The sequence below is a fragment of the Anser cygnoides genome, chromosome 5, assembly GCF_040182565.1.
Source record: "Anser cygnoides isolate HZ-2024a breed goose chromosome 5, Taihu_goose_T2T_genome, whole genome shotgun sequence".
NCBI classification, from domain to species: Eukaryota; Metazoa; Chordata; class Aves; order Anseriformes; family Anatidae; genus Anser; species Anser cygnoides.
In genome coordinates, this window is record NC_089877.1 from 48,993,479 (window position 1) to 49,011,025 (window position 17,547).

Below are 17,547 nucleotides of genomic sequence, written 5' to 3' on the forward strand. Positions count from 1 at the left end.
TTCTCTTTAATATCTCTATCAACGATCAGGACGAGGGGATTGAGTGCACCCTCAGTAAGTTTGCAGATAACGCCAAGTTGTGTTGGTCTGCTCAAGGGTAGGAGGCTCTACAGAGGGATCTGGATAGGCTGGACCGATGGGCTGAGACACACTGTATGAGGTTCAGCAAGGCCAAGAGCCGGGTCCTGCACTTGGGGCACAACAACCCCATGCAGTGCTACAGGCTGGGGGAAGAGTGGCTGGAAAGCTGCCTGTCAAAAAAAGCCTGGGTGTGTTGGTCGATAGCCATCTGCATATGAGCCAGCAGTGTGCTCAGGTGGACAAGAAGGCCAATGGCATCCTGGTTGTATCAGGAATAGCGTAGCCAGCAGGAGCAGGGAGATGATTGCCCCCTGTACTCAGCTCTGGTGAGGTCACACCTCGAGTACTCTGTTCAGTTCTGGGCCCCTCACTACAGGAAGGACATTAAGGTGCTGGAGTGTGTCCAAGGAAGGGCAGTGAAGCTGGTGAAGGGTCTAGAGAGCAAGTCTTATGAACGGCTGAAGGAACTGGGGTTATTTAGCCTGGAGAAAAGGATGCTCAAGGGTGACCCACAACGTTTGTCCGATATGCCATCATGTACAAATAGTACAGAAATCTGGCTAAAACTACTGTGTAGTTCTCAGAGACCTTATCATGCTCTATAACTACCTCAAAGGAGGTTGTAGTGGGGTGGGGGGGTGGTCAGTGTCTTCTGCCAAGCAACAAGTGATAGGACAAGAGGAAATGGCCTCAAGTTGTGCCGGGAATGTTTAGGTTGGATATTAGGAGAAGTTTCTTCACTTGAAGGGTTGTGAGGCATTGGAACAGGCTGCCAGTGGAAGAAGTTAAGTCACCATCCCTGAAGGTATTCAGAACAGGTGTAGATGTGGTGCTTAGGGACATGATATAGTGGTAGACTTGGCAGTGCTAGGTTAATGGTTGGGCTAGATGATCTTGGAGGTCTTTTTCAGCCTGAATGATTCCATGATTATGTTACGTCTTTCACCGGTACAGGTTGGCCTGATCCTATTGTGAAAGCATAGCACTTGATTTAGAGTGCTTCTAAGTGATTCTCACATCACTTCTGTTTCAATGCATAGAGAAGTTCCTTGTACCAGCCTCACCTTGCACAAAGGGATACAGCTCTAGCTTTTAGCACGGGCAAAGGCAGAAGCTTTGGATCGTGCTTGTGGATGTCTTGATACAACTTGACTGCCAGCTGTGCCCAGTTTATCTCCCCTCCTTTTTCAGGAAATTTTCTCTTAAAGTCCTAGTGTTAGGAAGCTGGTGCCAAAAGTCTGTTAAGAGCAGCAATACAGCACTGAGACACTAACCATAATAGCCATTTCTTTGTGCCCAAGTAGGAGGCACTGTAGCTTAGCTTGGTGTGTACCAAGTAAAGTCCTGCAGGTACAAATTCATAGTGGCTGTGAGGAAAATATTACTGATCTTGAAGGGAAAGATGTTTTAACCTGCAGGACACTTAGTATAGTTGCCAGACTGACCTGCCGTCTTCCCTGATTCATGGCTGACCATGGCCTCAGTGTGTTTTGTTTATCAGGATTTGTACTAACATTGTGCATGGGATCGTGTGATAACCAGTGGAAGCTTTGAGCTTTCTTCCTCCTCCAAAGGCAGGGGAAGAGGAAGAAGATCAAACTTTTATGTTTAATAACAGAACTTTCCTCAGCATTATTTTTGTTTTGGTTTACAGATCAACCATGGATTTGGAATATTCCTTACACTGATGCCCCTGATACACATGGAAACATGTGGGTTCCATCGTGAACGTTACCGGTGTTCTGTGATGTTTCACTGACTGACACTGAGCCTGCTATGCTAGATGCAAGACTGCTTATTTGTGTTTTTAAGCTACGATGTCTGCTGTAATGGCTAAGTTCTAGTTGAAAGATATCTGTTGATACTGGACAGAGTCTTAGAGAATCTGTAACTATATTACTATAAATGAACTCGTAACACTGCATTTTTTAAATACCTTTTTGTATGTTTTTTCATTACTGCTGTTTCCAGTATGTTTTTCAAGATTTTTTTCAAGATTTAAAACAAGTGTAAGACTGTTCTCAGAGATCCTCTCTGCAGTTTTTAGCTGTAGTGGATTTGAATTGTATTGTTCTGGGAGACTGTCAGTTGGCCCCAGTAGCTCTAATAAAAGCTATTGTATGTAAAACTTAAATGAAAATAAAGTTAATCTTGTTTGTATATCTTTGGTTCCATCTTCTAAGTGTGTACATATTAAATTGGATTGAACATTTCCTTTGGTAACTCACTTCTAATGCAAGCTTTATTTGCTGTTTTGGCTTCTGGCAGTACATCACATAAGTTATTTCCTAAGCCCCCCTTTTTACCTCCACTTGCAGACACTCAAGTACTGTCAAAAACACTAAATTGGGTGGGTGGGGGTGCTGAGAAGTAGTCCTAAATATACTATAGGATGTATAAACAGGTCCTGTAATCCAAAAATCTTATTATGTAGTGCAGTATTCCACTCATACTTCCCTCTGGATCCCAAATAATCAGACTGGGTAGCAGTTCCAGTACTGCTGCTTTCATTTTGCAGTGTCGTTCCCCAAGATGGCTTGGACTACACTGGGGAAGCACGTCTTCCCAATGTTTGCCTAATGTATATCCTTGTTTCATTCAGAAGTTGCTGTGAAAAAGGCATGTCTTTAGGTTGTCATGGCATCTGACTAGCAAGGAGTTGTTTTCCTTCCTATGGTGTCACATACCAATCCATAAAGAAACACTGTAAAGCACTGCTGCTTTGCTGTCTTTCTTAGCCTTTTCCTGTTGGTGGACCCTCTTTAGTTAACTTCAGTTTCTCTCCTGCAGTTACGATTTACAAACCAAAAAGGTTACAAATCAAAAGGGTTGTTGTGAAGTTTTTGTTCAGGAAACCATTGTACAGTCTCTTATGCAAAAGGTAAATAGATAACCTTGCCTATAGCACAGAGGAATTTTACACTCACTTTACACAGCATATACCAGGAACGTAAGTATTTAGGCTGCTCATTTCTTTTATACTGTTGGCAATTTACAGGCCCATTGATCATTGTTTTTTCCAGTTGAGACCTTTGCACGTAATGTACATTGCATATGAATCAGTGCTTCAGGGATGTCTGTGGAACAGATTGGAAGATGGCTTTCTGGTTTCTATCTTTCCTTGATTCTATGTGCAGAATCTTTACTATTTATACTACTTGCAGTAACAGTTTGATTTTTATCCCTGATGCGCTTGAAAATGCGTGGAGGATCAGGGAAAGTAACTTGTAAACGGAGCACTGTTCTGAAAACTGAGATAACTTGGTAGCCTTTCTATTAATTTTTAAGAGTATGATTACATCTTAATTATTTCCATCTGTGAGAATTCAAGAAGCTCTGAGTGGAGAAGTCCTATATGAAGACAACTTTAAGACTCCTAGAAGGTAGGCTAAAAATTAATAGATGTTCATCTATTGTGAATGAATAATGTTGCAATTTACTAATGCTACATCTATGGCTATTTCTGTTTTTGGCATAGAGTGGTTTAACAGGCTGAGGCGTTCCTGGTTAAATTCCAGCTGGAATATTGTGGTCTCCAGTAACTTGGCATGATTTAACTTCAGCTCTCCAGGGCTCACATTAATCCACTGACAGAAGATCATTCCAAGGTTCATCAGTGTGAACAAATAAACCAAGTGATCAGTTCTGCTAGAAAACACATGAAATCTTTCCACCACATGACTGTGACCCAAAGCAATTTTGTGACATAATGTGTGAACTGAGGCACTGATGGGTGGTGGAGGTGAAAGAGAGAAAAGGCTTTTGACTTGGCTTGCTTAACAGTACGTGGTTTAAGGCTAACGTTTCAAGTAAAAGTTGGAGCTTGGTAGACATAGTTCTAGTACATAGTACATAGTTCTTAGTACATAGTAGTACATAGTACATAGTTCTTTTTTAAATTCCACTGTCCTGTAACAGTAAGGAAAACCTGTTTTGAAGAAACTGTCCAAAGATGACCAAAGCTACCAGCATGGTAACGAGCTTCTGCATCCAGCTGGGCTTGATGACATACTAGAGCTGAACAGAAAGCTCCTGAAAACACCTTTGGCCAGAAAATGCTGTTTAATCACTATTTTGTAGACTGTTTACAAGCTCTCAGGAGCCAGGACAGATTTGAATGCTTCTTAATTCCTCGTAGGCAGAATACTTTAAAATTCCATTTTTTATACCATCCTAATTGTTTGTTTCATGTCTTCTTGCACAATTTTCCTGTTTTCATTCCTATGTCACTTAGTTCTGGTAAGTAGTTGAATCATAGGTAATACTTTTTTCTAGATAACTTCTAGATAAACTTCTGGATTTCAGAATTGTCTTTAGAAGATAGGGGCCCTAATATTTGGAAAGTGAAAGCAAAGGAGAAAACAGACAAATGAAATATCTGTTTTCAGACGCTGTTTTCCTTCTGTTATGACATACCACAGAATGTCTGATGTATGTAACTAGATTTGCCTGAGCATGTAAGACTATAGTCGGCTCCTGCTGAGAATGGATCTGTCCTGGTGCCCCCTCAAAATGAAGTGCTTTTCCTTACAACAGTGCAAGAATTCATTGTTAATCCATATCGATACATACTGGTGCAAATAACATGCATACATTTTTGCAGTGTTGCTAATAAGGCTGTAAAGGAGAACGTAATGCTTTTATTTTCCCTTGTAAGTAAGTGGATAAAATTGGTTAGGGTCTGATCAAACTGTTTTAATGGCTAATACAATTGGTTGTTTTCTAAAAGCTCAACTGACCGAACCCTCCAACCGTACAAGGTTCCGTACTGATTTTATAAGCCATCTATCACAGAGGTCATGTTGTGGAAGGGAAGCAAACTGCAGAGCTGCCGAACATCCAGAGATCAAGGTGGACAACTGGAAATCTAGTTTCATAGTTGCGTGTCACTATTGGCCTGTGTCGCTGTATCCTCTAACATAATGTGATAGTCCCAGTTTACTCCCTTCAGGGACAAAACAGGAAACTTCGTTGCTTGTGACTTTTGAACAGATGAAATTTGTCAGGAGCAACATAAGACTCTAGTTTCTTACTGGAGTTGCACAGTAAACCAATGACCTAATTTTGGCTTAAGACAAATACAGTGATCTAGCTAGTTTTTTCACTGCTACTGAGATTAAATCCAGTGCTATAAATGTAACAAGGTGTGAAAGGTTCCATGTGGTTTGTTCCATGTTAGGTGTGCAAATGTGCAATGATATTATAGCTGCCTCCTTTGGTGGACTTTTTAGATGTGTCAATGTGCTTTTTCAGTGATGAGTAATACGTTAATTCCTTGTACTTTCTGCTGTTAAGACTTTCTATGATTTCAATATTCCAGCCTGTCTCTGAGTAATGTAAATATAAACAAATGTGAAGAAAGTAACAAATAACTGCACATAAAATCCCAAGTAAATAAGCAAATATAGATGTAATGCCAAGAACTGAATATGGAGACCAGTAAACTCATGTAGTGTGCGGATGTTCACTTTGGTATCTTACCTACCCCATGCACGTGTTTGAAAAAGCTCAAATGGATTTTCGTGTTCTTTATAATGCTAGACACCACCTAATTCCACAGATATTTCTATTCATATTGGTGAAGCTGATGAGATCTCACAGCTCTAGAATAAATCACCATGACCAAGGTTGTCAGAATTTTAGCCATACAATGATGTTAGCCCTACCATTTCCTTTCTTACTTTTGAATTTCTTTTTAATCTGAGCAACTGTAACTGGTATCCTGAAGGACAAAAGCAAGAAACATGGTGAGAATTATTGAAGATGCTGAAGATGCCAAAATGAGCTCAGTAAGATCAGAGAAATAATTTCCTATTTTAATTTAATCTTTATACCTTGGCTTTTTTCTTTTTTCCTTTCTCCCTTTTTTAATATATTGCCTTTTCTGCTTCTTCATTTATCAAAATTGACTCTACTTACTCGTTTTCGAATTCCATTCTGACTATATACAAGTTGATTCGTGTGTCTAGGTTTCTCCCTTAATGTGCAATTCACTACCATGCACAGTTCCAGTGCCAATCTGGGAACTTAATGTTTTGGTTTAGTTTACATGGTCTCTGGGAATTGTGTGTCGACTAATTCTCTTTAATTTCTTCTAAATTGCCTGTTTTGTTTTTTTTTTTTCAACTACTACTGTAACAGCTCTGGACCCTTTATTTGCATTTGATTTTTAACCATCTGTATTTTAAAATAAGTTATTAAAACAGCATCCTGCTTTGTGGAAGTCTCGACTATACTGAAACAAATAGAAGTTCTGGCGCTGACTCCATTCGTTATCTCTCCTCCTGTGACTTCTCTTCTGTTCTTTTGGAAATGGAAAGGGTAAAGCTGAAGTGATTATTTTTTTTGGTGCTTTTTTAAAAATCTATTTAACACGTATATGCAAACTATTACACTGCTACAAATAACATTATAGTCCACACTTTCTGAAAAATCCTCCATGGAAGTGCCTGTAGAGATGCATCCTTCTCATGACACTTTGTGTGACCCCCATTTTGCTCTTTTTGAGGAAATAAATATATTGTATATGACTGTCTTTTTATTTTGTTTACTTAGAATTCCCCTGAATTCTACTTTCTTCCTTTCTTGCTAGGCTATGGGTAGGAAAGGGGTAAGTAAGCCAACACTTTCTTGATTGGTTCTGCTACTGCTATGCAGATTAAAAAAGGTACTGCTTTTTCTTATGTATAGCATGAAAAAGTAGTCATATTTCTCTGGAGATATCACCAGTGAAAATCTCAATCTAGGATACAATTTTCCAACACAATTCTCATGTCTTTTGCTCACAGAAAGTTGAACATCTAGACACTTCCTTGTTCTATAGGTTCATTGCAATGGTATGTATGTGGGTAAAGGAAGAACTTTGTCATCTATTAAAAAAAAACAACAAACTTTTGGATGTTTTTTCTTCTATTTTGATGCTTTTATCTCTGCAAAGGAAGGAAGCCATCATATAGTAGTAAAAGGAATGCAAACCTGTAGGGTTGTCCATTGCTCTGCCCAAGTCAATTTTTGTTCTTACCAAACGTATTGTTTTTCTTACAAATATTGTCTTAAAGTAAGATGAAGGCAGCTCCTTTTAGTCAACTGAGATCAGAGAAGGCAGCTCCCAGGCATGCAAGCGTACGTTGAAGAAGATACAAATATTACCCTATCTCCAGGCCTTGCTTTTACAAAGTGCATTCCACATGGATAAAGCTCATCTCCACGTACAGTTGCAGCTTAGGCATTTCCTTATGTTGACTAAAGTTTGCTCCCATGTCATGCAAACATTAGATGTGGGTTACAGCTCTGCCACACGTAGAACGAAAAGCAGTAGGAGGAACTTGAAGGAAGGCCGCCAAAGCCCTACAGGACACAGCCTGGTGCTTTGAAAACCCCAGAGGAAGATGAGTGGCATGCTCATACACGAGTAGCTTGGGAAAAGCTACTTTACTGCAGATAATAAAAGTAGAGGAAAAAAGAAAAAGCATAATCAGTGGCCTTGTTACACAGAAATGAGAGACAAAATATATTACACAGCAGATGTACTGCAGGCACAGAAAACTGTGAAATGACTTTTCCAATTATGTGCCTATATATATGGAAACATTAAAAAAAAAAAAAAAAGTATAAACAAAGAAAAACCCGCTCTGAATGGTGTTGGTTTGTTATGCGGTTTGGAAAACTAAGCTATCAACTTCAGGTTTTTTACCTGTTGAAATGAGAGAAGTTAAACAGCATGCAGCTGTAAATTGGCTTCCAGAAGTGGTGGTAGTTCTTGAGATCTCTTGAGGAGTCCCTTGTAGGGACTATTAAGTCCTGAATCTCTCTGTCTCTCATTTACAACAGCAAAATTTAATCTTCAAATAAAAATACCCTCTATAGGGTATGCTCTAAGTATAAATGAAACAGTCATCCCTAAGAAGTCTAGAATATGATGATCCTTCCATTTTAATAACTGATGTGGAAAAGATGGAAAATGTAGTCGTTTTTCTCATTTCTGTAAATCTTTTTCATACAAGCAGATTCAGTGATCTTTCTGCTTTGTGAGAGATGCAAATAGATGGGTAAAGGCAAGATGTGACATTCCTTACTTCGTGTTCAGTAGAACTCCACCAGAGATGTAATCTCTTTGGAAATCTTAATAATGGAACAGGGAAGTTGAAAATTTTAGCCTATTCTAAATGCCCAAAGTGTCGCATGTTTATGAAGGTGTTTTATTTTTTTTTATTGATTTTTTTCCAGATGTTTGTTAATTTCAAGTTTATTAAGTTTCAGAAGAAACTTCATTGTGTATAAAACTTGCTTGGAAGTAAATTGCAGCTCTCTCACAGCTTCTCCAAAGACAAGCAATGCATTTCAGTTAAGCGTACCAGCTTATCGCTTCCAAATGTGATAAATGCTTAATTAAAAAATATCCCATCAGTGAGATACAGAAACCAAATCTCTTTGTGAATCTTCCAAGTTACTTGTTGACACAATAATAGCTCTGTTCTGATCAGACATTTATTAGTAATCGTTATTAGGGAAGGCTGAGAGACCTGGGTCTGTTCAGCCTGGAGAAAAGAAGACTGAGAGGGGATCTTATCAATGTCTATAAATACCTTAAGTGAGGGATTTGGCCAACCTCTTTTCAGTGGTTTGTGGGGACAGGACAAGGGGCAATGGCCACAAAATGGATCACAGGAAGTTCCGCACCAACATGTGAAAGAACTTCTTCACGGTGAGGGTGACAGAGTGCTGGAACAGGCTGCCCAGGGAGGTTGTGGAGTCTCCTTCTCTGGAGATGCTCAAGGCCCGTCTGGACGCCTACCTGGGCAGCCTGCTCTAGGGAACCTGCTTTGGCAGGGGGGTTGGACCCGATGATCTCTGGAGGTCCCTTCCAACCCCTACAATTCTGTGATTATTAGGGTACTCAGTGACTGCGTTTTTCTTATTTACAGGGTTATTGTTTAACAATGTCAATAGAACCAGAAAATACATTGATTTATTATTTTTTTTTTTTACTATTTACAATCATGCTCAACCTCACTACCACAAATTCCTTTGACCCTAATAACATGCACAGAAAAAACACAATGGAACTGTGTGCTTGTGGTTCTGAGGTGTAAGGCAAATGTAGCAAATTTCCTGATGACAATACCACAAGTGAACATGCTGAGGTTAATGGCAATGCACTCAGTGTTCAGGCTCAAAAGGTGTTAATTTGGGTTTAGGGTTAATTTAAATATCACCAATACGTTTAAACGTGTTTTTTTTTTCACCTGAAACTTTTTTCCAGCTGTCTACACAACAGCGATGGGATTAGTGACCTTTTTTACAAGAAAGTATTATTTAGAGTAAGTACCTTAATTAGAAATAGGGGAACTAAAGGAAGAAAAAGGAGCTTAAAACAATAAAAGGTACCATACCTGTGGTATTTGCCAGCCATTTTTTCATTTTCCGCTTCAGGATTCCAGTCAATATAAACTCAAATTTGTTCTGTCCCTTAATAGGAAGCATCAATAAGCTGCTTTCTCAAGAGATTAAATTACTGCACATCCTTTGTAATGCTTTCGTTTGGTGAAGATCAGATTTGACAAATTAGGATCACTTGCAATTTTTGATGCCCCATGACAGTTGTATGCTTCATTGTTTCTCAGGAGCATGCCAGATGTTCTGTACCTGTATTAATAATCATGCTCACGCTACACATAAAACCGACACAAAAACTATTTCATACTAAAAACAAACAAAAAAAACAGTAAGAACTCTAAATCCCTGGCTATTTTTCCTTGGATAACTCTTTGGATAACGTGATTGTTCTTCACATTCCTGTGGCAATCACAGCGACGTCATGGTTACAAGCAGGTGAAGGCTCCTGTGCCCACTGTGCCAATCCAAGCCACTGAAGAACAACTTTGATGGACAGAAGCTTCAGAGCAGGCTGAGGGCGCTCTTTGCAAGAGAACTGATTTAGATCCATCTTCTTTCTCACTGTCAAAGCAGGGGATAAAGTTTTTTTGTTTTGTTTTTCTTCTAATAGAAACTGTTGATAATTTTAAAGATAGAGCAGCATTTTTAATGGCAGTATGTGGTTACCTTTGCACGTGGCACAGTCTGGTTAGTTTGACTGGCATCTAAGTCTTCTTTTTTGGCTGTTCAATGTCTTCCAGCATCGCTGCTAATTTTATTTGCAATATGCCAGTGTATGCTGAAGAGGAATGAAGAGGGAACAAAACCACAACATAATGTGTTACTTTTCACCTACGAATAACAATAAACAGGAAAAACAAAGAGGGAGCGTGAGTCTCATTCATCCTCATCTGCTGGTTTCCTGTGTGATGTGGGGAGTAACTTGGCTGCCCTCAGTGCCGTGCTGGCCAAGCAGATCCCTTGCCATGCCATCCTTGGTGATCCTCTCTTGGAAACCAGCACAGAGTTGCACGCGCTCAGCCCCCAGGACTCAGATCCATGCCTGAGATGTAAACACGTCTCAGGCTACGAGGCGGCCCGTGGCTCTCACGCTAGGTGTTCTTTATTTGACATGAAGGGAGATTGACATTAAGGGGATAATTATTAAGAATATCTTAGTTCCCATTGCATTTTTGCTGCAACATAATTAATAGAAGGGAGGGGGGGATGTTGCAGTAATACCTCACTAACCATATTTCTAAAATAAGATGTGTGTAACTTGTCTTTCGCCGGAAAGAAAAAGCGTTGCTGTGTGAATATGTTGTACAGAGGTGAATTCTAACCCACGGTCTTTTGAAGTAGAATCCAGCACTGCGGTAATTGCCGGATATCGCTGTCTTCAGCTTTTTCTTTTTATAGTAACTTATCTTTCCAGAAAGTTTCCATCGAGAGCGCTTCGTGGCCGCACACAGCCCGGCGCGGAGGCACCCCGCAGCCCGGGCGCGGCACCTGCCTCACGCACGGCCCCTGGGTGCCGGGCGCGGAGCCGATAACGCCTCGCTGAGGCGAGAGCACCAGACCCGCAAAGAAAGCGGTGCCCTCTTTTGGCAGCGAGCAGTAACTCCTCCTGCGCTGTGGCAGCGCGGGCACAACCGCGCCGGAGCCCTCGCACGTGAGGGCGCCCAGCCGCCGAGCCGCCCGCCTCTGCCAGGGGGCTCTGAGGGGCTCTGAGGAGCCCCTGGGAGGGCGGGGAGGCCGCGGAGCCGCCGCCCGCAGCCCCTCGGAGGGCCTCGGTGCCGCGTCGGCTGAGGGGAGCTGCCCTCGGGGCGCCGGCTCCTCACATGGCGGCGCCCCGGGGCGGCGGGGCGAGCCGTGCTGCCGCTGCCCCCGCCGGGCCCGCCTCAACCCCCCCGGCGGCGGGCGGGCGGGCAGGAGGCGCTTGGCGGTGCCTGTCCCTGCGCCCCTCTCCGACGTGCTCGGGGCGGGGGAAGGAAGGGGATATGAAACTCGCCCAGACGGCGGCCGCGGGGGCGGCCCGAGGGGGCTGAGGGGCTCCGCGGCACGGGACGGGACGGGACGGGGCGGGGAGGAGGGGACGGCACGGGACGGCCGGTGACCGCCACCGCCGGGACGCCCCGAGCCGTCGTCCGCGCTCACGCGTGGCGGGCGGCGCCGCCGTGATGCCGGGCGGCGGCCGCGGGAGGGCCCCGAGGTAGCGGCGCGGCGCGGCGGGCCGGTGCCGCCCGGCGGAGGATGGCGTGCGGCGGCGGCGGCTGCTGCTGCTCCAGCGCGGGCCGCCTGAACGCGGACAACGCGCGGTTCCTCCTGCTGGCGGTGCTGATCGTGCTGTACATGCTGTGCGGCGCCGCCGTCTTCTCGGCCATCGAGCTGCCCACCGAGCGGCAGGCCAAGGAGCGCTGGGAGGAGCGGCTGGAGAACTTCACCCAGCGCCACAACCTCAGCCGCGCCGAGCTCCGCCACTTCCTCCGCGAGTACGAGGAGGCCACCGTGGCCGGCATCCGCGTCGATGACATCCGGCCCCGGTGGGATTTCACCGGCGCTTTCTACTTCGTGGGCACCGTCGTTTCCACCATCGGTGAGTGCCCGGACTCGACGGGGTCCCGGGGGGTGGGGGTGCCGCCGTCGTGCCGGTGCCCGGGGGTCCCTGCGTGCCCCAGCCCGGCTGTGGAGGGGCGCCCGAGCCGGGCCGGCGGCAGGTGGGCTGCCCGCGGGCTGTGCTCGCCTCCCCGGAGGGACGGGGGAGCCTCAGGGTGCAGGGACGGGCTCCTGGGATCACTGCTCACACCCGAAGCCGAAAGGATTTGAAGAGCCGCCACACCGTCCCGATTTTTGCGGCGTCTTTCTGGAGCGAGTCTTCGGTCCGGAGTTGGGGAGGGTCGGTAGGCTGCGAGCTCTGAGGGGACTTTGCTGCTGGGCTGATCTTTTACAGACCAAAAGTCATGAAACCGGCTCTGTGGTGCCCAGCTGCCAGGTGCAGTGCCTGGGAAGGTTGGGTTTCAAACCACCCAGCTCTCCGTCGCGCTGGCTTTCCGTGGCAGAATCAACAGGTCGGTGGGCGCTGCCTGCTTCGTTGGTGAACAAACCCGAGTTTATCCGGGCTGAAGGAGCTGCAGGGGAGGGTGGCACTGAATAGATACATTCAGGGGGGCTGAGAAGAGTACATGAAGATGGAAAGGGACAGAGCCGGGAGCTGACATCAGCGCCCCAGGGTGCCTGTGGGTGTCAACAGAAAGGCTGCGTTAGCTGCTGTGGGCAGCCAAGAGCCCCGGAGAAACAGAGCTTGCTTTAGTGAAAGGCAATCTTCTGCGCATTTACCACTGTGATAAATGGGGTCACTACGTCTTAGTAATGGGATTTCCAATTCAAATCAGTTTCACTCCACATGGGAAACACACCGAGGAATGATTATTTAATTACTAAGGGCAATTCTTCAAGAAATCGCCATTAACACTTGCTCCCTGAACACGGGCTTTGAGATGTCTTGGTTTCTGTTGGACGTGTGAGCTGTCTGCCAGTTTGTTGAACACTTGACGCTTCCAAGTGGCTGATTCCCCAGCACCGAGTTGCTTAGGTCTTTAGTTAATTTTGTGATGACAGGTGTCATTGGACTGGTTTTATATTACCTCAGGGCATCAGGGTTTGGGTGTTCTGTGTCCTTAGACCTGGAGAAGTATGCTTAAATGTTCTGCTGAACTGGTGCTTTAAAGTAACTTACAACATTTCTAAAACCGTTTCTGAGAACTGATATTGTTTGTTTGCCATTGTAACATCTCCCTTCAGGTGTGTTTCCTGTATGATCAAAATATGGTGTTGATCCTAACCTTTGCTACTGCCCTAAAATCACAGGAAACAGAGCTGGGACCAGATCTCCAAAGTTCACCAGGTCCACCTCTGTTCCTAGAGGAGGTATCTTGTGTGCAATTACTTTCCTGATAGACATTTGTCCAAGCTGATGTTTTGAACCTGCAGTGCTGGAGATTCCACAGCTCCCACAAGGAATCCAGCCTAGTGTGTTATCATCCTCACTAGAAAAAAAGTTTATCCCAATGTCTATCTTACTGCAGTTTAGTGACTTTCCTAATTTTTGTCTTATCCTCAGACACAGAGAATGGCCTCTTAGGTACTCAAAATACTGTTCTGTGTCCCTTCAGTCCTTTCCCAACTTAGAAAGCCACATCATTATAAAACCCCTTTGCAGTGATTCAGTTAATTCTTACCTGTAATAACTGATGCCAGTAGTTCTTAATGTTAATATTTATCTTATATAAATGAGATTGTTAGAGGGAGAAGAATATCTGTGGTCTTATTAGCTGTAATTACTTACAAGCACAAATATCCACTTAGCCACTCATACTTCCTGGTAATTTCTTTGGTTTGCTGATTTCCGTTGCCCGCAATTGAGAACTCAATCAGCATTTCTTCAGAAAATGCCCTGGAGAACCCTTTTTCCTTCAGATGGTCTGTAGTCTTTGAAGATTTACATCCTACCCCTTCTTTTGACTTGACATTTCTCATTCTTAGTCGTATCAATAGTGTCACTTTCTCAGTTTTATCAACAGCATCATTCTTTCTTAATCTGGTCAGTGGCATTCCATGTTTTCAGTCTTATCAATGTCATCACTCTTCCTTAATCTCCTCAGTAGCATGGCTTCTCTGTGAGGCTGCTGGTGTGTTTCAGCTCTTTATCTTAGTGCGTGCCGCAGGCTGGGCTCTCTGGATGGTCACAAGACGATGGTGACTTGGCCACATCCCCGGGGCCACACCATGCAGGAGCGTTCTCCTGCATGCCCTGCAAGCACATTTGTTTTTATCAACCAAATTGTGGCTCATCCTAACACTAGATTGTTTTAAACATCTCTGATCAGCGGTTTTACTCTCTTCTTGACCCTTTCTGGATGGTCTTCATTTCTTTCATGCCCCAGTAGAGTGTCCCCAAATCAATGTATTACTCCAGCTGTGACCTCGCTACTCTGAGGAAAGCAGAAAAATTATGTCTTGTGTTTTTCATTCTATACTTCTGGTGGCCACATACATTTCTACAGCTAAATAAAGTTTGTTGCCTTCAGTTAAAGACACTTTTTTGGGGATTGGTGCTTTTATGGCATATTCCCTGTATAAACTATTCACACTCAGTAATACATACTGGTGTCAAAGGTTTTGATTTAATAGGTAAATTGTTGACAAAGTAGCTGTTTTCTATTTCTCTTATAAACTTTATGTTTTATATTTTTTTCTCTTCCACATGGTGGAAATTGTTTTGCTACTGTACTCGAGTAAATGTATTTCTTCTGCAGTAAATAATGGAAACCCAACCACTTTGATGTACTGCTAAAGCATCACTGAAGTGTTGCCGGTAGTATCAACTGCCTACCCGTACTTTAGCTCAAAAGATTTACCATCATGTATTTTGGGCTCTGAGAGGAAAGAAGAGAGGTTTACAATATCTAAGGGGATAGTACTGTCTTTTTAATTAAGATTCATATAGGACGTTTGTCACCCAGATACCAGACTGTGATATCAGTGTGTGGAGTCAAGAGGTTGAAACAAAATATAACCAACCTCTTTTCATTTGTCAAGAAAATACAAAGCTAAACTAATAAAAAAAGCCTTTTTTTTTCAGTTTAATAATTTAGAGTTTGTTCTGTCAAAGGATGTATTCATATCAATGCTCAGCCTGTAATTCCTAATTTTGATGTGTCTTTTGCTTAGTGTGATCCAGCATTATGAGGCTACCTATGTAGTGGAAACAGCAGAGGCGTAAGAAGGCAGCCACAAGCACCTGCCCAACTGGCAGATTACCTAGTTTTGCCAGGAGGTCAACCCAGGGAAGAAGATGGGGTCAAAGCCCCTCTATCCTATGAAGGCAGTTGCCTAACCCTAACCTGTGGGGTGGAGCCTACCTGTGTAGGATCATAGAAGCACAGAATATCCCGAGTTGGAAAGGACCCCCAAGGATCACTGAGTCCAACACCTGGCTCCACACAGGGCCATGTCTGTAGGAGAAGCCTTCATACACCCCCTTTGTTTTCTGAGTTAGATCGTCTGTTTGCCACATAATGCACTAGTATTTGGTAGGCTCTGGATGCTCAGCAGCGTCGGACTGTAAGGTCACGGCCGTCAGCAGGCACTCTGATGCCTAACGAGCTCTGTGGTACCTTGGGACAGCAGTGCCTCCAGGAGCTGGGGAGCTGCTGCCCAGGTGCTTGAAGAGCTATGGATTGGATCGCTGCTTGTCTTTTGTGATAGACACCTCGACACCCTCTATTCCGCTTGCAATAGGTGGATGCTGCTGCCCAGAGGGTTAACATAATGGGGTATTTGCAGCACATAGGTCCTCCTCCTTCTCTGCTTTTTGAAACCACTGAAAAAAAAGTTACTGACTTCAGTTGCATCAAAGGAAGGACTTACCATTACTGCCTCCTTATCTCAGGTACATCTGTATTTCTGTGAATAACTTAACAAAATTGAAAGGACTTTGTTTCCTTTTTAAAAAACAAACAAACAAAACCTGTGCCCGTCCCAGGCAGTATCATGGTCTTGATTAAAAGCGGTTTATTTTTAATTCTAAATGATGTGAAATGTGCCTTGTCACAAAGGCATAGCCTAAAGAAAGTAACTCATCAAACTGACGTATGATGTAGCGTGTGTGTGGTGTTTGACCAGGCTCACAGCAAAAGAGTTTTTTTATCTCCTGTTGAAGTAGAATTTCTTGTATTTCAATTTGTGCCCATTGCCTCTTGTCTTTTCTGTGTGAACTGCTTGTAAGTAGTGAGGCAGAGGAGGAAGTTATATCATTTTCACAAAATGAGGTACATTTTGTGGAGAAATTGCCAAAACTTTCTCTCTGCCAGAAGCTGCCGCGTGTTGTTCTGGAGGTGCACAGCCTTGGTGCAAGGTGAGAAAAGAGCTTTGTCCCCCTGCTGCCTTAGCTGAGGCCCAGGAGCCAACATGTGCTGGCAGAAGGGTGGGCTTCGTGCAGTAGAGAGCAAGGGGCAACCAGGTGGTGGTGTGCACGGACGCGGGCACGGGGAGTCAGAGCATCTCCTCTGAGCACCTAGACGGGGCTGTGAGGGGAACATTGCTGGCTGACTGGGGGGAACCCCCACACAGGGCTGTTCCCTGGCAAGGCAGCCATGCTGCCAGTCGTGGAGTGAAGGAGGGAGCGTGGCCAGGTGCCAGACGAAATGCTGGTGTCCTTGTTTTCACCTGTGTAAACGCAGCACCTGCTTCTGAGGAGAGTTACAGCTTGAGCGGGGGAACCAAAAGGAGGGGGAGGAATAATGCCCAGCAAAACACCAAGGTCGTTAAAAAGAGAGAACTGGGTGTTTGTAGCCTTCAGATCGCCCTGTCTTTACCATCCGTCAGGTGAGCAAAGGGTGGCGGCTGCACCGAGTGCCCCCCCGGTGGCCAAGGGCCTGGTGTCACAGAGACCAAGGGACAGGCCGTTACCCAACTGAACGCGATCTGCATGTTGGAACTTGTACAACACAAGGTACATTGTTCTCCTGGCTAATGTTATTCTTCTTTAAATTCTGTTTATGCTGCAAGCAGCCCTAATAATTCAAAACAGTGGCCTGCTCTAGCCACTGGGCCGTGACCGAGACTCAGTAATCCCGGGTGGGACAATGAGGTAAGCTCACAGGAGCCAGCGTTTTCTTTTCAGTATGTTCATTCAGGTTCTGGATGTTTCTTGTCGTAGATTCTGGAGTACTTTTTCTTCTTGGTGAGCTGACACTAGGCTAAGCTTGTTTTTATGTTCATAAAGTCTGTTGTGGTTCTTGTTCCTGAATGTCAGTTGAACTTGTCCCTGGATGTCATGAACTTCAGAAAACGTCATCTGACCCCGAATCCTGTCTGAATGTAAACCCTTACACATTTTCCTTTAAAGAGATCCCTCTTCTCCTTATAAACAGTGGCATATGGCTGCTGCGTAAAAGCATCATGTTTAAAATTCTACCACAAGAAGGGAGTTTGGGTTTCAGTTCCCTGCTTTGTCCCCTCCCATATTCTGACTATTCTTGCTAAGGGCGTAGCCCACATGCCTGTTCACCTGTGTTTAGTGGAGGGTGA

General features: G+C 44.2%; 2 protein-coding genes across 5 annotated transcripts in view; both read left to right on the forward strand.

Moving 5' to 3' along the window:
- TDP1 (tyrosyl-DNA phosphodiesterase 1) overlaps positions 1-2,241 on the forward strand; it is a 44,536-nt gene extending 42,295 nt beyond the window's left edge. For all 4 annotated transcript variants that reach the window (XM_013182363.3, XM_013182346.3, XM_013182361.3 and 1 more), the window contains exon 16: positions 1,736-2,241. In XM_013182363.3, the coding sequence (XP_013037817.3) occupies positions 1,736-1,809 (74 nt within the window). In that variant the 3' untranslated portion in view covers positions 1,810-2,241. The remainder of the gene's footprint in view (positions 1-1,735) is intronic.
- A 7,847-nt stretch (positions 2,242-10,088) lies between these two features.
- KCNK13 (potassium two pore domain channel subfamily K member 13) overlaps positions 10,089-17,547 on the forward strand; it is a 72,857-nt gene continuing 65,398 nt past the window's right edge. The window contains exon 1 of the mRNA XM_066998253.1: positions 10,089-12,052. Coding sequence (XP_066854354.1) covers positions 11,710-12,052 — 343 coding nt within the window. The 5' untranslated portion in view covers positions 10,089-11,709. The remainder of the gene's footprint in view (positions 12,053-17,547) is intronic.